Source organism: Plasmodium coatneyi, chromosome 3 (genome assembly GCF_001680005.1).
Source record: "Plasmodium coatneyi strain Hackeri chromosome 3, complete sequence".
In the NCBI taxonomy this organism is placed as follows: domain Eukaryota; phylum Apicomplexa; class Aconoidasida; order Haemosporida; family Plasmodiidae; genus Plasmodium; species Plasmodium coatneyi.
In genome coordinates, this window is record NC_033558.1 from 355,994 (window position 1) to 380,182 (window position 24,189).

At 32.6% G+C, this 24,189-nt stretch overlaps 3 protein-coding genes across 3 annotated transcripts; 1 reads left to right on the forward strand and 2 right to left on the reverse strand.

Annotated features, from left to right (window-relative positions):
- Window positions 1-774: 774 nt before the first annotated feature.
- PCOAH_00004800 (30S ribosomal protein S8) lies at window positions 775-1,391 on the reverse strand (the record flags this gene model as incomplete). Its single annotated transcript, XM_020057295.1, has 2 exons — window positions 775-981; window positions 1,209-1,391. 2 exons carry the CDS (start codon window positions 1,389-1,391, stop codon window positions 775-777), a joined length of 390 nt encoding a protein of 129 aa, XP_019912975.1.
- A 1,705-nt stretch (window positions 1,392-3,096) lies between these two features.
- Window positions 3,097-11,588, forward strand: PCOAH_00004810 (Uncharacterized protein; the record flags this gene model as incomplete). Its single annotated transcript, XM_020057296.1, has 7 exons — window positions 3,097-3,156; window positions 3,273-3,339; window positions 3,515-3,715; window positions 3,837-4,022; window positions 4,159-4,848; window positions 4,980-6,256; window positions 6,465-11,588. The coding sequence occupies 7 exons, from the start codon at window positions 3,097-3,099 to the stop codon at window positions 11,586-11,588; spliced, it is 7,605 nt and encodes a 2,534-aa protein (XP_019912783.1).
- A 10,677-nt stretch (window positions 11,589-22,265) lies between these two features.
- On the reverse strand, window positions 22,266-23,913 carry PCOAH_00004820 (KIR-like protein; the record flags this gene model as incomplete). The annotated part of the gene is made up of 3 exons (XM_020057297.1): window positions 22,266-22,526; window positions 22,889-23,599; window positions 23,893-23,913. 3 exons carry the CDS (start codon window positions 23,911-23,913, stop codon window positions 22,266-22,268), a joined length of 993 nt encoding a protein of 330 aa, XP_019912813.1.
- Between the last annotated feature and the right edge of the window lie 276 nt (window positions 23,914-24,189).

Sequence of the window (24,189 nt, forward strand, 5' to 3'; positions counted from 1 at the left end):
AGGTATAACGCCAATTATTTAGCCTCTTTATTTTTGCGAATTGACACGTATTCCCCATTGCTTGTGAGTGCGGTATGCTTTGTCGCCTTCCAGATGGCCTCCCCATCGGAGTAGCACACCGTCACGCGGCCATCCCACTTTTGCCCTTTGGCTATACGATCAGTGTAAGCATTTTACTACATTTGAACATATGTACTTGCATGCACAAATGGATAATTCTTTTTGGAGCACTTGAATTTCGACCCACCGTGTGCCTCTCACTTTGCCTGTTTTACTCCACAAAAGCAACATGCTATTTTGGTTGAAGAGGCACACAGTTGTAGGTTTTTTAAAAACGGACCAATTTTTCGTCTACTTGGTTTGGCGCCCACATTTGGGTAGGGGCTATTTAAAGGGTAAAAAAAAATGCACACATTATGCGTGCAAACTTGTAATCTCTTTTAAACAAATTCGCTTTTGGTGGATGCAAAAGTTTGGCAAATTCGTTTTGCATCCCGCGCATGTACGAGATGGGCACGCGGGACAGATACACGCGTAGGTTCTCACGTAGGTTCTCACGTTCGCATAAAAGTGAGCTGGGGAAGAAGCGCACCTAAATGCGCACTTTGGTACATCTTTGCAAACTGCACAACTACGAGTATGTCTCATATCCGTGCCCCTTTTTGGAAATAGAAAAATTGCAACTGACGATATTTCCCACTTTTATAAAATTTTCCACAAAAAAAAAAAGCTAACAAAAAAAAAGCTAGCAAAAAAAAAACTAGCAAAAAAAAACTAGCAAAAATGCTGATACCCATTATTAACGGCAAACAACATTTTCCCACCAACCCCCATTCGAATGCAGTCCCTGTGGCTTATCACTCCACAGCTGGTTTGCATAACCCACAGGCCAGTGTTAAACCGTGTGCGGAATTTCAACTCGTGGGGTGTTAACCAAATGTCTCTGCTTGGCTTCGAAACGACTCGAATGTTTCTTATGACCTAAGAAAAAGGGGAAAAAGGAAAAGACGATAATGCACGTGTATATGGCTACTTGGAAAAGGATACCTCTCTTTAAGTACTCTTCTAACAAGGGGGTTCATTTTAAGATCGTTTGGTCGCAAAAAAAAACAATTGTGTGAAGAACGACGGGTTGGACTGCCTCCACGCAGGGGGTTTGAACTGTGTAAATATGTACACCCAAGCATATATGCACAGATGGTGATTACCGGTGCGCCCTTATAATGTTTAAGCAGAATGTCAATTTTTGTCCCCTTGATGGCGAAGCCCCTAATGAGTCCCTCCTTCTGCAACAACTCAAGTATCTGGACGTTCAGTACGTGGAATGGGCACTTTTGGGTCATGGCATCCGTCCGTAGCAAAGATACGACCATTTCGCATGCCCTCTGCATTGTGCCTTGTCACATATCTTTGGCATAAACGGCTGAGGAGAAATTGGCATCTGGCCTATTTGAAAATATTCCTCTTTGGGGATGCTCCTCATTGAAATGGCTCTTCCATGGGGAGGGTGAAGCGTACATTAACGTGCGCCTCCACGTAGTAGCATTCGTCAAAATGGAAATGGCGGGGTGAAGGGAAAAAAAAAATATAATATAATATAGTTGGGTAAAATGCTACGAACCTGCCTTGTTTAACTAATTTTTTCTCCACTCCTTTTCAATTAACCCCTCTGTCGCGAAAAAGGAGCACACCTCGGTTCCGTTCCATTAAAGTTGGCGTTTTTTTTTTTTTTTTTCCGCCCCTGGGGAACACTGACTTTTTCTTCGTGCTGCATTGTATTTGCGCCCTTTACTTTCGGGTCACACTCTACACACCACAAAAGGGGAAAGTGTGGAGGGTCTCTCCCCTTGGGCAACCGCCCCGTTGGATCATGCACTTTACACATCTTCTTGGGGTACACCCAAACACATGTGCACGTCAAAATGAACTTCGCGCAATTCTTTAAATTGAACATGATGTGCAGTTTTTATTTGTTCTGATAAATGCATATCGGTCATTTTTGTGTAATTTTTTTTTTTTTTTTTTGCTTCCTTTTCGTCGATCTGTTGTGTATTCAATCTTTGGAGTGTCTCCACTGAGACGAAAAGAGGGAGTACACTGTTCATGTAGAAAAAAAAAAAAAAGGAAAACAATATACATATGTGCATTCACGATAAGGATGAGGGATTGTCACAATTTAGGAACATGGAAGAGAACCCACTTATTCATGGCAACGTCTGCCATGGGAAATTATCTGCACCGCAAAGCCTCAAATGTGGACACTCCAAATGCTCACAACTTTTGAGAAGTTCCGTCTCAACGGATTCGTGCGCTCATTCACATGGATTATTTCTTTTGATGGTAGCCTACACAAGGTTGGCGATTCTTATGCTGTTGTGAAGTTTTTAAGCCATTTAAAAAGAATGAACTGTACACCGCTTAACTCGTACGAAGTGGGATTTGCCTTCCTCATATGGAGTGTTCTGATAGGAAAAAAAAAAAAAAATGGACTCATTGGAACGGAAAATAAAAAAGGGGGGGGTGCATGATGTCGTCGTGGCTTGCTCAGATGGTGTGCATTCTCAACATGAGGAAGAAATATGAGCAGTCTGTTCACTCCCATGGGGTAGGCTTATCCCCCGTTCTGTCTGGTCTCCGTTGTGTTTAATTTGAAAGGCTGTTTTAATGCGTGCACCAGGGGATGCACAGCCTTTTTTTTTTTCTGCGTTCTTTCTGCATATTGTCGGTGCCCCTTTCTGCATTTTCTCTTTTCATGCTTCCCCCTAAATGAGTTAATCACCAGAATGAGGCTTCATTTTACGCAAAAGGGTCAGGCTTGAAATTTCGTGATCTCGAGCTGCCGCCGCGCCGTTGCATGCAAAACAAAATTGTCAAAAGGGTGTCAAGGTAAGGCATTTTACACATTTGGTTTTTTTTAAATACACAGATTTATGCCCCTATTGATTACGCAATTTTATTTCTTTTAATTTTACAGTGCACATTGGTACATTTTTTAAAATGTGATTTGTCCTATTTTGGAGCATGTGAATTTTTTTTTTTTTGCAAGTGTTCCTTTTGGGTGTCCTCAAAAATGACTTTCTAAATTTTGTCTACAAAATGGTAAACCCGGGCAAGTTTTTTTTTTTTTCTTCTGTGTTGGTAACTTGTTTGTTGAAGGTACGAACTGGTGCACGTGAATGCTCTGATGAAGTAGGCCGATCTGTTGTCTCTATGCACATGTAGCGAGCACGTAAATGCTTACCCATTCGTTTTGTTCTGTTTTTTTTCCTCAGAGCGAAGCAGCGTCAAATGGGAAGCCAGGGTGTGGGAAAGAGCCCAAGGTCGCTCCCCCTATGAAAAGTACGGAGCGGTGAAAAATGACATGGCTAACAGTATCCGGAAAAATAAAATAAAAATGAAGTTTACCTAGTCGACGCGTGAAGGCGCACATGTGCGTGTAGGCACACATCGCACTTGCCAGCATGACACAACCAGGGTAAAAAACATACCTACTTTTTTTCTTACCTCCTGTTAGTAAATGAAAGCAGTGAATCAAGCAGAAGCGCTACGGTAAAGCTGGACAAGCTGAAATTTAAAAGATCCCCAAAAAATATCCTCAAAGGAAGAAAAAGGGGAATTAACTTTGTCTCCCTAAATTTAGAGAAAATTATCGAGTTAAAACAGAAGGACCCGCTAATCCTAATAAGTAGTATTTACTCCGGGGAAAAAGAAAAATGTAATTTTTAAAATCGGATTCGTACATGTGCAGTTAAACGTGTTTGTCTTTTTTTTTCCCCCCCGATTTACTCGTTCGACCATTGTACTCATTTTTGTTTCCCATCACCACCTCCTTTCAGTCCTTTCCGCTTGCTACGAAAATGAAAAAATCAGAGATGGCAACACGTGCAGCAGAATTACCACTACCAAAGAAATTTGCGATGTGCCTGTTGACTTTAACCTGGACTATGTCTTCTCATACAGGGACAGAAATGAGCACCCTTCTAAATGCCTCGTGGACAACGTCCCTCAGTATCGGATAAAAAGTGAGAATGTCGCCTTCATCGGGTGGCAAGGTGTTTCGCGCCGCAGCGTGCTATACCGTGCTTCACCACATTGCTTTACTCCACGCTACGTTCTTCCACCCCGCTTCATACTATACCACGTTGCCTTTTTTTCTAGATCAAGACCATCTGGTTGTCCAGTCGGGAGAACGTTTCGACCTGAAAATTCTGAACGAGTCCATCCTGTTGAGAACTTCAGTCATCATTACTACGGGAAAATGCTCAGACATAGTAAAATCTCGAAGTACCCACTTCGAATTCGAGAGATCTCCTAACCCTTTTGGTGACCCAATATTGCACAAGGGCGAAGTAATTGGCTCGGAATTTAAAAACATAAATGTGAAAAAAGAAGCCGAAGGGATTTTTAGCGTGTGTTCCTGTTACATAGACTATCTGAACAACAATTACAATAGCTGTTTACTAGCCAGTAGGCATTATACACAAATTTACACCCTGCGAGCTATTGTGCCATCTAGCAAGATCATCAATATGAGCACAGGAGAAAAAATTAACATTAATGTTAAGGAGTATGAAACAATGTTCCCTATTCAGAATGCCTTCATCATCGAAATGGTAAGTGGCTACCACTGCAACAATATTAACAAGAAATCTTTCACCCAAGTGCAGGAAGATTTTTACCAAAATATGAGGCGACTGAACTTTTATGATGTTTATTTGTACGAAATGGGTCCAAATGAAATAATAGAAGACGTATTTTTTTTGAAACCGGGAAGTTATTTACTATGTTATACGTCCATTGAAAGGGGGACTAAGTTTTCGGCCCTCCTTGCTACTATACATGTTAAGGGTTAGTCCTTCCGTCGCGCACCCTCCGTGAACTTAATAGCATGTGTTCTCTGTCCACACGCATCACACGTTCGTCTATTTCACTACCTTATGTTGCAACGGATTGTTTCTCCCCTTTTCCCACTCTCCCAGGGTACGACTTAAAGGAGGTGAACTATTTATATGTGGACCTCCATTCCACCAAACTAAAGTTGGGACAGTCTGTTTTTCTAAAGAGAATAGGAATAGGTGGCTTATCAGAAGTGGTTTTCAAAAAAAAGGAAGCAGAGAACTGCTCAGGCGAGATGGTAATTTATTCCAATAACACATTAAAAATGAATGCCGAACAAAAGGGACAGATAAGCATTGATGTCATCTACGTGTCCGATATAAAGTTAAGTGAATACAATGAATTGTTGGACATCTGTTCTCGAGAGAACGAAAAATATAGATTAATCGGACGCGCAGAAGCAAAGCCGTATATTTCACACACCCACGAAAGTATCTTTTTGGAAGAGTTCAATATTCCCCCGGATGATGTTAGAACCTATGTGATGAAAAAAGAATCTAGATTCTTCAGATTTTATCCTCATATACTGGAATATGCTCTAGATAATAAGATAGACATTCTGTACATATCTTTTCTGTGCTACTCATCAAAAAATGAAGTAAAATTAACGTACAGTTCTGACAAAAACATGACGCCCAAACCTTTCGCAAAACTCAGAATCAGTGAGCCTTCCAGCTCTGTACTATACATTTCCAATAGAGAAATAAAATTATACGTTTTAAAGAAAAGATTGCAATCGTTATTTATGTATGACATTACTCCCAATAACGTAAGAAAGAGGAGAAAGAATACAGGAATGTACGTAGATGACCCTCATATGTACTCCTTATTAATTTACTATTTCGATTATGCCAATTTTGTAAAATGTGAGAATTGCTCAACGCCTATTTTGATGGAACCAGTGTATAATGAAAATAGGAAATTAAATCTACTTTTTTTGGTAACATCAGATCCGCTTCGAAGAATAATAATAGTTAACCCAAAACTTGATACTGTGTATGAATATAACTCTAATGCTGTAAAAAACCAATTTGAACAAATTGGGGAGTTAAGGTTCAGTCTAGATGTTCTGAAAGATTCATCATATCTCATAACTGACGTTTCTTGTGGAATCTTAAAAAATAATTCATTCGATTGTTTCTTGATTGACCAAATGAATAACTCTGTGATAGCCGTCCACTATATGGAAGAGCGAAACCTGCTACTTCTCATGGACACCTTTCAGGGGGAAAGTAACGCGAATGACGAAAATGCCTATTTGTACAATTTTATCTTTAGCCAATCTGACACTTATTTGCAGAATCCCAAACATGTAGTGCCCTTTCCCTTTGGTGATTCCTACGTTCTGTTCGTTGACGAGGTTCGTGCGTCTGCCCCTGCGGCACTGCTTTCGAATTGTGCGAGGAGGAACAACTGCGCATTGCGAAAAGGGAGTGTCCGTGTAGACACGTGCTTCCATTAACGCAGGACTTTTGTTCTCTCAAAAATGTGCATGTTTTCTTAGTGAATATGTATATTTACTTCTTCTTTTCTTTTCACCCTACGGGTGGCCACTATACTAAACGCAGGACGAAACCACCGAAATGAACATAATACTGTATGACAGAAACAAACCCAGTAAAAGGTTTTCCTACGTATCCAAAATAAACAGCACATATATTGACGAAGGCAGGATAAACAAAATATACAAATTTTATGATCACAAAAAGTTAATTAACAGAAATGTACTATTAATAATAAAGGAGCTGGAAAAAGCTGTGCACTTCGTGATAGGTCCCATACAAAACATCACCAATGTAACAGAATTAAAATATAGTTATCCGTCCATTATACAAGACAATGGAATTCCATATGCACTAAAAATAAAGTCAGATGAAATTAAAAAAATGAATTTGCTTCATAATTTTCAAATCGATGTGCATAATGCCAATAAATCGCAGCATGTTGCTATAGATAAATATGATGGAACTATTACAATAAAATTATCAGAATTTATTGATGATCCCGTTAACCTAACCGCAAAGATGTATGGAGTTTTTATGGAATTAAACACAAACATACAATTTACCGTAATTTGCGCCGATGGGATGAAAGCGCTAAATGGACGCTGTGTTGCCTGCCCATTAGGTTCCTATAACAACATTAATGAATATAGGAAACATGAAAATATACACGAATGTATCAAGTGTCAAGAAAATTCAATTACAAAAAACGAAGCGTCTACTTCCGTAGCGCAGTGTTTATGTTTACCAGGATACGAATTAAATAACAATGACGAGTGTGTTCCTTGCGCAATGGGAACATGGAAATCAGAAACTTCTAACACCCCTTGTATTTTCCACTGCTATCCTAATTCGGAGAGCTTAATAATGGGTAGTCGGAGTGAAGAAGAAAGCGAATGCAAATGCTTAAAAGGTTATTATTTTGTCTCAAAAGATGGAATAAACTTTTGTGAACAATGTGATATAGGTCACTTCTGTCCAGGTGGATACAGAGGTGCTAAGAAAAAATGCCCAGAAAATACAACGAATGAAGAACTAGAAAATTTTTCCATAAAAAGTTGTAAATGTGACGCTGGTTTTGAGCCTTTCGACTCTTCAAATTTGAATAATTACGATTTTATGACTAATCCTATTTTTGACGATTACAAAGATTTCGAACAAGAAATGGAACCTTCTCAAGAATGTGTACCATGCAAAATGGGATCCTACAAAAACACAGTTTCGGAAGAAAAATGTAAAAGTTGCTCTGCGCATGTGTATACAGATGCAATACAATCTACTTCCATAGCTGAGTGTAATAAATGCGAAAAGGGATATTATTTGCATGCACAAGATTTGTGCTTGCTATGTCCAGATAATCACTACTGCCCAGGTTATCCTGCAGAAGATGAAAAATATTCATTTTATGAAAACCAAAAGGTACCCTGTGATGATAAAACTTTGACAACCCCCCCAAATGAATTAAATGTATCAAGCTTAAACTGTTTGTGTAAAAAAGGATTTGAATATGCAAAATCAGAAGAAAACGAGTTCGCCTGTTTAGAAGTGCCAAAAAATTACTACAAGTCCGAATTAAGTAATACACAAAAGAAGCCCTGTCCAGAAAACAGTATTACATCATATACAAAAACCAAGAGTAGGGCTAAGTGTATATGTGTAGGGGGCTATTACTGGGATATTAATGAAAACAAATGTATTAAGTGTCCTAAGGGATATTACTGCCCCGGTGGACATTTAAAAGACTGTTTTTTGAAGAATACTTTACATCTGTGCAAGCCTAAAAAAATAAAATGCCCTATAAAGAATACAACAACGAAAGCTGAGGAATCTTTTAGTGAGTCCAGTTGCCTATGTGATAAAGGCTACACTCTTAGTAAAAAAACGCTCCGTGAATGCGTTCTCTGTCCAGTTAACACATACAAAGATTTTGTATCAAATGCGGAATGCACTATGTGCTTAACTCCGTACACAACAGATGGACAAGTGGGAAGTGCAAGAGAAGAAGATTGTACATGTTCAGGTGGCTACTACTTCTTCAACCATTGTATACCATGCAGTGATAAAAATACTTATTGCAAAGGAGGGAAAATGATAGTTAATAACAGAAGCAAAACTATCCACTATGGTCCATCAAAATGTCCACCAAACACCGTCGTTTCATTTGAGACAGAGAGACCATATAATCAAAGTTTTTGTGTTTGTAAAAAAGGATATAAGCATGTCTATACTGCAAGTAATTATACAAAAATATGTGCACCATGTGAACGTGGATTTTTTAAGACCATGATTGGAGATTTTTCCTGCGAATCTAAATGTAAGCCCAATTCAACCAGTTTGACCGGGGCGACGCATGAAACACATTGTTCTTGCCTAACAAATTATTACTTCAAAAATGGTATCTGCGTAAACTGCCCCGATGGTGCATACTGTGAAGGTGGTTTCGAAGAAGAAACCTTACTAAGCCTGAAAAAAGGTGTAAACTCTTTGGACCCTTCAAAAATTAAACATGTAATGCCTGTTCCTAAGGAAAATTATGCACTTTATAAATTAAAGGGAAATATATACAGCACTGACTGGTTCATCGTAGAATGCCCAATTAAAGAAGCTTGTTTGTATAATGAAAAATGTCATGAATCTATGACCAATTTTTTATGTGGGGAGTGCAAAAAAGGATACACAAATAATTTTTCGAAGCTAAATTTATGCATCGAATGCAGCGGAAATATTATGAATATCCTACACATCATTTTCGTCAGTATTTTTGTCTTGTTATTTACAGTTATTATGGCATACTTAAATGTCTTTACAGGAGCTAACAGAAAATCCGTTCATTCTATAGTTATTAAAATTGCGTTGAATTATTTCTCTTGTATGAAAATTTTCTATGTCATGGGAACAAGCGAGCTGTATTTTCCATTAAATTTCTCATCCCATGTTAACTATATAATCCAAAGTATTAAAACATTGTTAAGAGCAAAAAAAAATTATGGTCCATATTGCATTTTAACAACGTACTTCAAATTTTCACATTCAGATGCTTATTATTATGGTATGCTTTTTTATGCCCTTAGACCTATATTACTTGCAATAACGCTGACGATTTTAATGTATCTCGTAGTAGAAATATACAAGTTTAAAGTTAGGGATCAAACAAGAATAAAATTAAATGTAGTAGACAAAATTAAAGAATTAGGGAAAACAGAACTATATGAAGAAATCATGCAAGAGTTGCCATTGGAAAGAGGTCTGGTGTTGTTTAGATATATACCCATACCTGGGGATTCAAAGTTTAAAAGAATAAAAAAATTTCTTGAAGATATGATTCCTATGTATGTCACATTATTATTTTTTATTCACACCAAAACTACTTATTCTATGCTAACGCTGCTAGATTGTAAGGCAATTTACTACAATGATAAATTTGTGGAGCAGTATATGAGCTATGCACCTAGTGTAAAGTGTGATTTGTCGGGAGATTATACAAAATTCTTTATGCTAGGTATTATCGGGATAGTTGTATGGGGAATTGGCATTCCGTTAATGTCATATTTAGTGCTATACAAAAATCGAAAACATTTGCATTCAGAAAATATTTTATTTAAATATGGATTCTTAAATAATGGTTTTAACTTTCAATTTTGGTATTGGGAGTCAATTGTCTTTTTTAGGAAAATTTTAATATTATTAATATCATCAGTCCCTATTTTAAAAACAGCTAGAATATTTGGTACTACTATGTGGTTGTTTACCGTTATTTCGTTTTTTTTTCTTACAGTGCAGATCATACTTCAACCTTTTGACTCAAGAAATTATCATATTTTAAATAAATTGGAAACTTATAGCATGTTTGCTTGGACGATTACTCTGATGACTTTTGTCTTCCTAACAGTATCTAGTGCTGATGCAACCATAAATTTCTATGTGCTACTATTTCTGATATTTTTTAATTTCATATTTGTAGCTAAAGTTTTGATAGCTCTGTGTTTTTCATACATAGAAAATTTAAGACACATAAAGAAGCATGTTAAAATTCCATTTTTAAATAATTTTTTTGAAAAAATGGCAAAGATAGCTGAGGAAAAATATTATAAAGAGCCTATAGTTTCCCTGAACACGAAAGACAACTCTATTCAATTTATGAGGAAATACAGAAGATATCCTTTACGCAACAAGCATCGTTTGTTAACGAATGAAGAAAAAAACTACTTCCTTAATGTTTTATCTAACTTTATATATTTTGGAGTATCCAACTTAAACTTTACCATTTTTCATTCTCATTTTATGGAATTTATGTTAAGACTATCAGTGATTGATAATGAAATGCTTCATAAAAGGGGTAAAAGGGGAATTTTAAAATTAATTGCCAAAGACCCCCAAAATATTGATGAATGGATAAAAATTAAGGAATCAGAATTAAACAAAAGCACCTTTTTCGAAAGACATAAAAAAATATTGAACTTATTTACAAAAAATATGCTTATTATTCAAAACAACATCAAGAATATCATATATCAAGGAGATAAGCACACTATCATTTCTGACTATGAAGTGTTGATTAATGTCTTAAAATACGACGAAGATTTTATCACAGACTTTAAATTTTTATATGATGAGAACGCGGTGAAATCAGGATTAACGCTTTCTGACTTACAGTTGTCTTTTACTAAAATTAAAATGAAAGATAAGGGATTGATTATGCAGTTATTTTCATTGTTTATTGCCAAGAAGAATATTGTACAGTTTGAGCGAGACGTTCACCTTAAAAATAAAGTTGAACAGCTTAAAACGTTGTATGACATCCTCATAACGGCAAATGAAAAGAAAAAAATTACATTTAGAAAGAATTTTGAAGATGCAGTTAAAGCAGACCCATTTGATTATAGGACATTACAAAATGAATTAGAAACACTAAATGGAAGAATAAACAATCTAATTGACAACTATCAAAAGCTAAAAGATGCAAATTATTACGAAGATGAATGTGATTATAATAATGCGGTTTTGAATAACAATTCAGAGTTTTTTGATAATAATTTAAAGGAACTCAGCTTTAAAGAAGTGACTAATGATGAACAGAACATAGAAAATGCCGAAGAAGGAGACAATATTATACAAAATGAAGAGACTAACGAAGAAAATGTGGGTAATAAAGATGGGGAAGAAGAAAATAAAATGAAAGAACAAAAATGAAGCTAACAAAAGAAATGATCACAAAATTGAAGAAGATGCATAGATTTTTACCAACAGAATGCGTAAAATTTCAAATGTTTTATACTGCATAATTCTATTTTGAACATTTATAAATGAAATATTTTTCTACATTTGTGTGGAATGCAACTCCTTTTCGGAAAAGAAAAGTGATTTTATGTTGTCTTTTTTTTTTTTTTTTTTATTTCCTTCAACTTGAAAGTTTTGTTTTAAAACACATTTCAACATATTGTTGTCTACATTTTTAAGATTACTGTTGTTATTACAAAGGTGAGTCTCTAAAAATTGTGATATGTTTCTTCATAAATTAACATGTCAAGTAAATTGTATTTTCAACAGTCTCGATTCTTATAATATACATATGAAGGAAAAGGCAGTTTTAAAGTAGACAATTTTGTCAAAGTATTTTTTTCTTTTTAAAATATGTTTTATTTCGAAATATCTTATGAATTGAATAACATTCTAGCTCTCTACATATATAAAAATGGTTAACTTCAATTCTGAATTAAAAATATAATACAGTTTTCATATGATAGCCGAGGTGTGCGTAATCATTCATTTAAGCTACATTTACAGAACATTAAAATAGAGCACTGTATATCAATTTGTGATCGACAGTTAAAGGTAATACATCAAAACAAAGACGCATAATGTAAACAAATTATCAACAGTATATTTTACACATTTTTATTTTTAAGGTAAACAATGCAAAACAAAAGAAAAGACTTATATTCCAAATAAAACAATAAAAAGCAGTTATCTGAAACATCCATACATATGAATATTGTTATAGAATATGCTCTCTTTTTTAATACGAATTAATGCGCACACTGTGTCATATGTAACATTTTTGTTCATACCAAAAATTTTCATACATGTTCTGTTGTGTATATTAAATGATTTTTTAAATAAAAATTGTGTATTCTATTAAAAAGTAAAAGAAATGTAATGAGACCTTATTCAAATTTAGATTTACTTTTATGCGTTATAATATTTTATAACCCTTAAAAAATGAATAATAAAACCTATGAATTCTTCATAATTGGACAAAAAATAGATTACTTTCGTTTTGATGCTTATTTCAAATAATTATTTCACTAAATTCCTTATTAACTTTATTTTTCTAAAAAACAAAATTATATCTATAATTCATTCAAATATTTATGTACGTATAAACATATATACCAGAAAAAACTGTAAATTGTTTATTAATATAATTTTATAAATAATGTTTAATAAATAAAATAAAAATATAATTAAAAAAATTATCATTATATATATATAATATTAAAATATAATATAAATTAGTACTAAAAAATAAACATATTATAAATTATTAGAAATATATTTTATTAAAATAACATAAATAAACAATTAAATTTTATGTTATTATAATTAATCTAAATGAATAATATAATATATAATGTAATTAATTTTAATAAAAATATAATTAATTAGAACAAAATAATATTGTAATTAATTAAATAAATATAATTAAATAAAATGTTGTTAAATAAAACATGATTAAATAACATGATATATATAATAAACATATTAATAAAATAATATAATTAAAATAAAATTAATATATATATTATTAATTAAATTTTAAAATAATAAAACATATTATATAATTAAAAAATATATTATATATATATAATATTAAATAAATGCAAAATATGTAATTTAATATGTATATTAATAAATAATTTATATAACAATTAATTTAAAGAATTATTATGTAATAAAATTAAAATACTCATAAATATATTTAATTAATTTATAATAAAATTAAAATAATACAATATAATATATATAAATTTATAACATAAATAAAATAGTTTTTTAAAATTAATTTCAAATTTTAATTAATTTAATTAATATACATATATTTACGCTATTTCTATTATAATAAAATTAATATAATGTAAATTAAAAATTATTATAATAAATAAAAAGCTAAAAAGATAATATTTAAATAATAAGTTATTGAATTAAATATAAATTGCTAATTAAAATATATTTTTATATTTAAAATAATTATATTAATTATATAATTTCATTATGCATAAGGTAAATAATAATATAATTAATTTTATTGAATAAATTATTTTATGTAATTAATAAGGTATACATAAATTATAATATATATTTATTTTTATTATTTAAATACAATTATTTAAATATTTAATTAAAATAAATACATTTATATTAAATTAATTTAATATTAATTAAAATAGAATGATAAATAAAAATAGAAGAATTTAGATAACTTAATTATTAGTAAATATTACAATTAATTGCAATAAGACATAATTAAAGTACTGTTTTACTATATATTAAGAATAAATATAAATATGTTAAATAATTATTAATTATTTATTTATTTTATTTAATTATATTAGTTAATTTAATTAAAATATAAAGAATTATATTTAATTAATTTAAATTTTTATTTTAATTATTTAACTTTATTTAATAGTAGACCATTCATTTTGATTTAAATTAATATTACAGTTATACTTATAACAAAATTAAATTATTATTAATAAGTGTTTTAATTATATTAAAAAAATTAATAATTATAATAATCAATTATGTATTTTAGAATTAATATCTTTGATAAAATACAAAAAAAATATATTTTTTATATAAATTAATTTTTTATTGAATTCAAATATAAATTAATTAATTTTAATATATTAATTAATAGGTATATTTAGTTTAATTATAAATAAATTCACTAATATTTAATAATGATTATTTGTATTTATTAAATAAAAATATTTAAATAAATAATAAATATAATTTAAAGTACTTAATTACAATAATTAACACTTATTAAAAATATTAAATAAATTAATATTTAATAAAACAATAATTTTATAATATTATTTAATTAAATGATTTTAATTCTTTAATAGATAAAAAAAATTAATTAATTAAATTATTTATTTTATTATAACTATTTTAAAATTATAATTAAAATATTAATTTTATTAATAAATATATATAAACAAATAAAATTATTTAAGATTAATATAATTAAAAATAAAACTAAAATATATTTTAAACATTTTTATATTTATAATTAAATTATTAAATAACTGAATATAATATTTATATGGATTTTATAAATTACATTTATATATTAAAATATAATTATAGAAAATTAATATAATTAATAAATAAAATAAATAATAAATGTTATTTAATTTAATTTAAAACAAATATTGTAGTATTATATGATTAATAAAATAATAATGGATAATACTTAATATTTTTAATTACATATTTATAACATACTTATGCATAATATATATATTTAATTAGAGTTAAGTCATTATGAAAATAAAATGTTATATATCTAATTTAATACAAATTAATTGTATAAATGTATATTTATGTATATATGTATTATTAATATACTAAATTTTTTTAAACACACAAATGTGTTTCTAATATATGATCATTATGGAAATTGCACATACGTGTATAACGTTTAAGTTCTAATGGGCAATTATAAAATAAGAAAAGGAGAAGAAATACAACTTATTTTTAAGTATGATTTGTTCCTTTTATGAATTATTTTTTACCTTGTTTATGCATCAAATATCGATGATGAAATGTGCCAGAAATATCCCAATAGACATTTGCGACATAACCATGAATGAAAATTTTTAAAACATTAATAAATCCACCATTTCTGTAATATGTAGATTCTCTATATTTTTTTAATTTTAGAGTGTAAAATATTATAGAAAAAAATCATTTGATATAACAAAAGGCCTTATTTGATACCTAACAGCAAAACATTTTTCCAGTATACAATGTAATTTTTCTGGTGTATATTATAGACTTTGTTGTTTATACAATGTAAATCGTGAATACAGGTGAATTTCTGTATTGCATATTCATTGTTTCATGATGTTTCTAGATAAGTATACAGCTTTTAGAAAATGAGAAATTTATAAGAATACGCATCTTTCTCCATCGCCATATACTTAGAGCAAATGGATTAAAATTACAAGTAAAATACATTAAGATAAAGGATATTTTGTCATGTCTGTTCATTCTACATGCATAGAGAAGGTGTTTTATTGCAGCAATGAACTATTTTTTGAAGTTGAAATTTACAGTTTTCTCTGAATTTTTTTTTTCTTATAAAACAGTGTCCTGTATATAATGTCCAAAAAAATAATGAATTATAGCTTCTATAAAAGCACATATAAACATTAACAAAACTTTTCACGAAAAAGGACAGTTACACCCTTTCAAAGTATATCTTCTCTGTTAGCCAAAGATGCAAATCTTTCTTTGCGCTTAAGTAATTTAAGACTGAAAAGCAAAAAGTGAAATATATTAACGTGTTATCAATTTTTTCTTGCGCATTTTATATCATGAAAATAGAAAGTGAAAAAAGTTGCACATAAAAAAGAGCTCATGGAATGTTAATTTATTAAAAAATCTCCTGTGAAATTGAAAGAATATTCAGCTTGCTCCCATTATTAAAATAAGACAATTTTGTAAAGTGAAATTATTTTTAACATTTTATATTTCTATGCAAACATGAAAAGACTTATGGAAAAACAGATTTCAAATATTAACATGTAGAAATTTTGTGAATTCGTTTTAGAGATTTTTTCGGATGTATACACTTTAGAAAGGAAGAAAATGGAAGAAGTCATAAAAAGACACATTTCCTTAGACACAACTATGCATCGAAAAAGGTATTTTTAGAATAACTAATTTCAGAAAAACCTTGATTATATATGTTTCCATTTTGGGAATTTACAAAGAAAAATTATAATTACAACATAATGCATTTTTGAAAATAATTTTTCATTTGTTCTCAAGACACGCATTTAATATTGCTTCAAAAAAGGTCAATGAACCTTAGGAAGAATCACCGTTCTATTTGTCGCAACAAGAAATGGAAGTAAAACCGTGGTGAAGACATTAGTCAAGTGCACTTTCTAAAAATTAACGTTTTTCATTCCTTTGTAGAACCTTTATAAGCATTAATCTTTATATTGTATTGGAACGGCAAAGTGACAATTGTGTAGAAGATGAAACAAGAACCCCAGAAAAATGTTAGTTGCCCACTTTTGCAAACATGTGTATGCATAGTACCTTAAAAAAAGAACAAAATACAAAAATATTATGATAGATTAAAAGTTATGTAAATTGACCTGCATAAACGTATTATTCCTGTAACTAAAAAATGTAAAAAAAACCTAGAGCCCCAATATGGAATGTGATATCTAAATCACGAAAGTCGGCCATATAACTTTTCAACATGCTTTTAACTACTGAAGTAGACAAGACGGTTAAAAGCTTTCTTTTTTTTAACTTAATGTCTATTCGGAATTTAGATTTGGTAATTCAAAAGGGTTAACAGCTCCGAAATGAGTGCATAAAGACAAATATATGAGCCAAATTAATTGTGACTTTCAATGATTTCCAAGAATTCTATTTTACCTGAAACAGTTTATAAGCATTATTTACAGCATATACCTTTTAGGGATATATAAACAGAACAGATTATGTTATACACATTTCACATGTAAAACAAGTGTTTGATAATATTGGTGTTTTGAAGATTCCACCATTTTGGTGGTTATAATATTTTTTTTTTATATATCATTCTATTATTTACGCGTGAAATAATACATAGTGTACTAAACTGTAAGACATCTTTTAGTAGATTTAGAATGGTGAATAATTCATAATATATTATTTAAATATGTGAACATTAACAAACCCTGAACATCGTGCAAATTATAAAATGTTCTTCGAAATAGATACATGAGCAAATGAAATTGTTATTTTCGTAGTTCCATAGGTTGCATAAATATCTTAGAAAATCGTAAAACATCTATATTTGTATTTTCTTAATAAAATGTAAGATTTAATTATTCTAAATCTAGAAAAGTGTACACCAGATTTGCATACTTCTGAAATATATAAAAATTATGGGTATGCATATGCATATATGTGTCCAATGCAGCATTCAGTAGGTATTTCTATGTTTTGAGCGACTGAACTTGGTAACTTCCGTTTGAAAACAAATGAATAAAAGGAACGTTTTTTTTTTATTTTTATGAAGTATCATTCGAAATACTAAGTGTTAATTAAAAAGATATGGTGCAAAGCCCCCCTGGAATCAAATGGTAAAATTATCATTTTTGCATGAACAAATGAAAAAAAATAATTCAAGTACAACTTTATGAAACATATTAAAATTTTTTATAATTTTGCAATACTCTGAACATGAAAGGGTTGCTGCATTCATTTCTTTAGCGATTTATGCGTAAAACATTTTTTGAGGTGTTAATTAATTTAAAACTTAAGTAGGATTATCATTTTGATTATAAGCAATGCAACTACGTCAAATGAAATTAATATACTGTGTGTCTACATTTCGTTAGACACGTACATAATTAAGTATATGTATTAAATGGTGCTACTACTACATTATAAAAGACCTACGAAAAATAATGGACGAAATATTAATTTTAAAACAGATTTTTTTTTTTTTTTCTTCATCTGCGTTGGCTACGTCGCTGTTATATACCTGTAGAGGGTATATCTTTCTGCACTGGAAGATTTTCTCCTTGTCAACGGGGGGGGTCCTCCTCATAGGGGGAATCACCATCCCCGGCACCTTCACCCCCATCGTTCCTGCGCCCTTACCAGACGCACAAGAAGTATTTTATAAAGGAGTCCACAAACCCCACCAGGAACAAAAAATAAATGGTCACAAAATTAATCAAATTTTTGAAATAAAAATCGGTGCTCCTTAGGGGTATCTCTTTGTAGAAGGCAAGTCGATGAGGACAAGACAAAGGCTTAACAGAATGTGGTGACTGAGCTCGGGATTGTTTTCCAAAATGTAACTAGCTTCCTTCTCTTTGCACAGGGAGAAAAAGCTCATGAGGCTTCGGTCGTTTTGGATGCACAAGCGGTACACGTGGAATCTTAACAGTTCGGAGTTGACTCTCTTGAGCAACTGGTCCATGCGGGGGGAGACGCTTCCCTCGATATTAATGTTAGTGCTATCAAGGTGGGTATTACCAATGTTCACGGGTCGGTTATCCGCCTTGCTGGTCGCTTCACGCACCCCCTCCTGGAGCACCCGCACAATAAAAGTTGCGCAAAAATAGCTGCTCATAGCTCCGTATCATGGCGAAGAAAAAATGTAGTCATTTCGTGTAGGCCAACTCTAACACCGTTTTGAAGACCCTGCTATGTCCTTCGTCGTGGGGGACACTTTCACCAATGTGATGTGCTTGCTCCTTCGTAAACTGGTTGGGCGTCAAAGCGGACTAATCATCATCCTCTTCATCTTTGATAATCCCCCCTTGGATGTAACTCCCCCAATGGGAAACTTCACACAGTAGGTACTTCATCGTTGTAAGTCTATTCCATAGGAATACATTTCTCACCTCCTTTTTGTCTTTACCATAAGCCAAAATAAGGTAGAGGGATGAAGTGATTTCTTCGTTTGAGGTGACTTGCTCACAGAGGTTATTAAAAAAGTCTACCGCGGAGGTCCCATCTACGTGGGTATGCTTCTCCCCATGCTGGTTGTTCTCACTTAGGTTGGAAGTGAAACCCCTACGGAGTTCCTCATAGTAGTAACAAGCGATGCTAGCCATATTTTCGCTGTCAAATATACGTCCAGAAATATGCGCATGTATCTATTATCCTAAAAAAATGGAACAGCCTCCATAAAGAGATGTAACGACTAGGTGTAGTCCCCTAGGATGATAAGATCAAACATCCTCATCGGGATAGCCATAATATTATGGACCCCATTGAGTAGCTCCTTAATCTGAAGCAAACTTTTAATTTTTTTGTAGTTTTTCCAAATGTTGTTGTTCATCAAATGGGAGTTCTTATCTATAGAACGCAGTTGCTCATTTATGTCTCCTATTTTTTCCTTAACATTTCCAAAATTTCTCTTCAGATTTATGATCGTATCTGCTGCTTTAATAAATTTGTTGTAATTCTCGTACACTACTGACTGCATGAAGTTATCCTTTTGTTTTATTTCCTTTTCTATGTTTTTTGCTTTTTGTATCAGATCCTTTAGGGTTGCCTTTTGTAGGATCATTTTAAAGTACTCACTTACGTTGAAGTCGGTGCTTCTCTGGTTCAGCTCCTCCGAATCGCTTGCATCTATGGGTTCTTCCGTGCACATTTCATTGCTACTCTTTGGGGACTTCCACATGATGCGTGATTCTCCCTCCTCCGCACCATTCACCTTTGCCTCGTTACTTCTAAGCACTCCACCTACTCCCTGTTCGTGGTCCCCATGTCCACTCCTCCCATCTATCCCATAGTATATGTGCAGAATGGCCCCCACGTTCTTCCTCCCTTCGTTGGGCTTCTCCCCTATTCATCTTCACAATTTGGAGAAAGGTATCCTGGAAGGTGAGATGTTTCTATGTATTTGTATGTGGGGGGACAGCTACAGGATGAAACCGAATCGACGGGTGACCATCCCCCTATATCTGAAGTCTCACTCCTGGGAGGTGTGTCTCTTGCCCTGAAGGAGACGTGTACACCGGAAGGAGCACAAACTGGACGAAGCACCTCCAAATATAACAGCGTTGATTTAACTTCGTTCACTATCTCGAATGGTGCAGAGAAGGCGACAAATTAGGAAAAAAAAAAAAAAAAAAAAAAAAAAAAAGGAAAAGTGAGCAACCATTCAAATGCATCGCGCAGAAGTGAAAAAGAAAAAAAAGAAGCCAAAAGTTTTCTACATGTGCATAAAATCATACGAGCACAGTGTAACCGTGTGAAGGGGGAGACGGGGAATGGGGACCAACCCTATTTTGGTAACGTGCGCTTGGCAGGGTAACCACCCAAGTGGCGTCATTTCACGGAGCTTCTAAAAGCAGCTCATCTGAGGCACATAAATCGAATTCCACACCAACTGGAGTGGAAAATTTCGAAGCATCCGATCAAAGGGTCAGGTAAAAAAGCAAAACGGAGAAAAATGAAGTAAGCGCTTTATGTACACTGGGAATGGAAAGGTATCAATAAGTGCTTTTCTTTTGCCCCACCCCACCCCCTCTCTCACATCCTCTCACTCGCAACCATTATTGCACTGTCGAATTGGAAAAAAAAGGCAGATATGCACACACGTTTCCTTTAGGTTTAATGGCATCCTCTCTATCATCCGTGTTCATCTGAGATGAGGATATCCCATTTTGTTCTCTTTATAAGCCAACTTGTCTGCTTTCTTTTTTTTCTCATTTTTTTTTTTTTTTGTATAAATTTTTTCTCTTTGTGAGGAATGTTCCAAATTGCCTGAACGGTCTCAGGCGAAAAAAAGAGGTTAACCTGTACACCTGGCAAATGGGTGTGTGTCGTCCAAAAAATAAGCAGACAGGCAATTTATTCCACCTCCTCGGGGTGTAAACAGAAAGGGGGGGGTACACGTACCCGTGAGACGTCACAGAAGGGTAACCCTTTTGTGAATGCCCCTCTTATTTTTTTAGTCCCTGCACCCAGTTCACCTCTCTGTTATGATTAACTCCTTGACTGTATAAAAATGGAGGGAGGCACACATGCGGAATGATCTCTGTGGGAATGGCTACATTGCAACGACGTCGCGATTAAAGTGCAGTCAAAGGAAAGGAAAAAAAAATAATAATAAAAAAGTGCAATGTGTTGTGTGCATATTTATGAGCAGGAGGGTCAAAAGGTTCGAATTGGTTACGAAGTGTTTCCTCTTCGCCACCTCGGGATTCTTTAAATTCATTATTTTTTTATATTTTCACTATTTAGTACTCTTTTTACATTTTACGTATATGTAAATCATTCTATATACATAAAATAAATCATTTCAAATGATAAGCTTAAAATGTGAGAAGGAATAGTAGGTCTACTTTATGTTCTGTATATAAGATTTCATAATGTATGAAGTATGTTCGTCCAAAGGGGAAAGTCTTTCATTATAAGTTCTTGAAGAATATTCATAGTTCAGTAGTAATTAATTATATTGCTACGATACAGGAGCTGCAACTTTTTTATATAATGAATGTTTAAAATGATCGTAGAGTGCGCATAGCATTAAACTATGTTGATAATGTTTACTTTTGGGAACAATTTTTTTTAGGATGAATTTCTTTTTTTTTTTATTTGATCTTTCTTATGCGCTGTTTATTGTATAGAAAGAACAACGTTTCTTTCTTATAACAAAGTTTTCGTTCCTTTTTTTTTTTTTTTTTAAATTTTCTCTTTTTTGTATTGTATTAAGGTGTTCTTGTTAATGTGTAATCAACATAAGTCAAAAAATTTTTTTTTACTTTATTTTGATTTGTTGAGAAATTCCTTTTAATTGAAGGGTCCAAAATATGTTCATTCCTCTTTCCTTAGAAGTTTTTATCTTTATAATTTTTTTTCTTTCCTTTTTTTTTAAAATACGAAAATACTTTTTTGAGGAGGGTAAGCACTTTCCTTTTTTTCTTTTCGCGCTCTGCTCGGGAGTATTCTTCCCTTATGCAACTATTCATATATATAAAGCGGCAAGAAAGGGGAAAAAAGAAAAGGGAGAGGAAGGAAGAAAAATATTATTCTGTTCCTGTACACTGTATAAATTATGCGTTTCTTTATGTTCTTTCGGTGTCCACTTATTCAATGTTACATACTATGATAACTTATATTCTGCCCTTGCTGCTGCTCCTGTCCTCTTCTATTAGTACTATTTTCTCTTCCTTCCCTGGTGGTAGATGGTCGTGTAGTATATGCTGTGGAGTATTCTGTTGAATCGAATGTTGAAGCTATGGTGGAGCTATCTTCTGTGGAAACATCCAAGTTGTTTCCGGTGGATCTTCTTCTTCTATTACTTTTTCTTCCTCCTCCAGAAGAGTGGTTACTAAACCAAGATGGTAGGAGATTATACTGAAGAAAGAGGGGGGTGGAAGGGTTAAAAAGAAATATGTTTAAAGGTTAAGGGTAAAGAGGAAAGGTTTAAGGGAGTTAAGACAGGAATTAGAAGACAAATTAAAGGAAGGGTCTAAAGGGTTAAAAGGGAAAGGGGTTAAAAGAAGAGAGGATTAAAGGAGCATGTGCATTACACACACACATAGTATATTTTATTCTTTATATGTATTGTTTATATAGAAATGGTCTGTGTGTATATATTAGTTACACTGTCCATATTTCAGTCGTAGCTGTACCTTATATAAAAGGAGAAGGATTGTTTGTAATCCCACTGCGACCATTGAGGAAGTAAGGGAAGCTGTGGTGGTGGCACCACCTACAGCATCGTTTGCTATGGAGGATGCTTTTTGTACTACTTCGGACACTATTCTATTTTGTAGTGATTCTAATGCACATTTCAGTTTTGGCACTTCTATCATATCACAATATAGGTCGTACTTCCTGTTAAATTCGGTACAATATTCCTTATGCTTGTTTTCACTATCTGCTGCACATTTTGTTCTCACAGCATTACATGCTGCAGACGCTTCCGTTAGGTAACTGGACCAGTGTGCGTCACAGGGGGACTCCCCATTCCCTAACACTCCCATCACAGTATTATAATCGTAGTAATAATCAAAGACTTTTTTCCTCTGTTTGAATTCATCCCTGCCAATGGGTTCATCATCACAGGGAATTTTACATTGCCCGCTCCCTCCCTGACCACAATAGTTATTTATATCTCCGCAAATAGCACTTATTACAGCTTGGAAGGTGGGCGTTACTGTTTTACTCTTAGATAATTTGTCCCCTATCCAATAATATAAGAAATGGTAGGCTTCTTTTTTAGGTGGTTTGCTGTCCTTTTCTTTATACACTTTGCACGCATAGCACGCTGATCCTGGTACTTTACTATGTTCTTCTATTTTCCCCCGTAACCTTCCGGATATCTGTGTATCTGTCTGGCATCCACCTGTACAGGTTCCTGCTCCCCCATTTTCGAATATATTATAGAAATCCTTATATGAAGGGAAACTCTGTGGATTCAGTGGCTGCAGATATATATAATTGGCAAAAAGGAGGGAAGGAGTGTGGAATGTATGTGCAAGTGTAAGTTTTTCTATATATATATATGTATTTTTTCCTCCTTTTTGGGGTATTTTTCATTATATTATATTATGCACATGCAAAATATATATATACATGTGCTTCCCCCTTTTATGTGCTTTTTTTTAGTGTAAAAAGAGGAGAAAGAACGAAGGAAAGAAAAGGAAGGAAACCTTTCCTTCCTTTCACCCTCCCTTCTTCCTTCTCTTCCTTTCTCTTTCAGAATATTCCTCCTTACATTTACTGTTTCTGGTAACATCGTTAATATATGCTTCTATGTGTGTATAATGTGAGTTTATATTAAAAACTTTCCTCTATATATATATATTCGAAAAAAAAAGGAGGAAGGATGTTTAAGGAATGGTGCTAGTTCTATAATGATAATTGATGAGTATGAATATTGGAAGTTTGCACTCTGTGAATACTACACATTCGTTAATTCTTCCAAGTAACGGAAACCGATTGTGCACATATGTATCAAATTATTATATGTGCACATTCAACTGAAGTAAAGGTACGAAGAATTAAGCCCCAA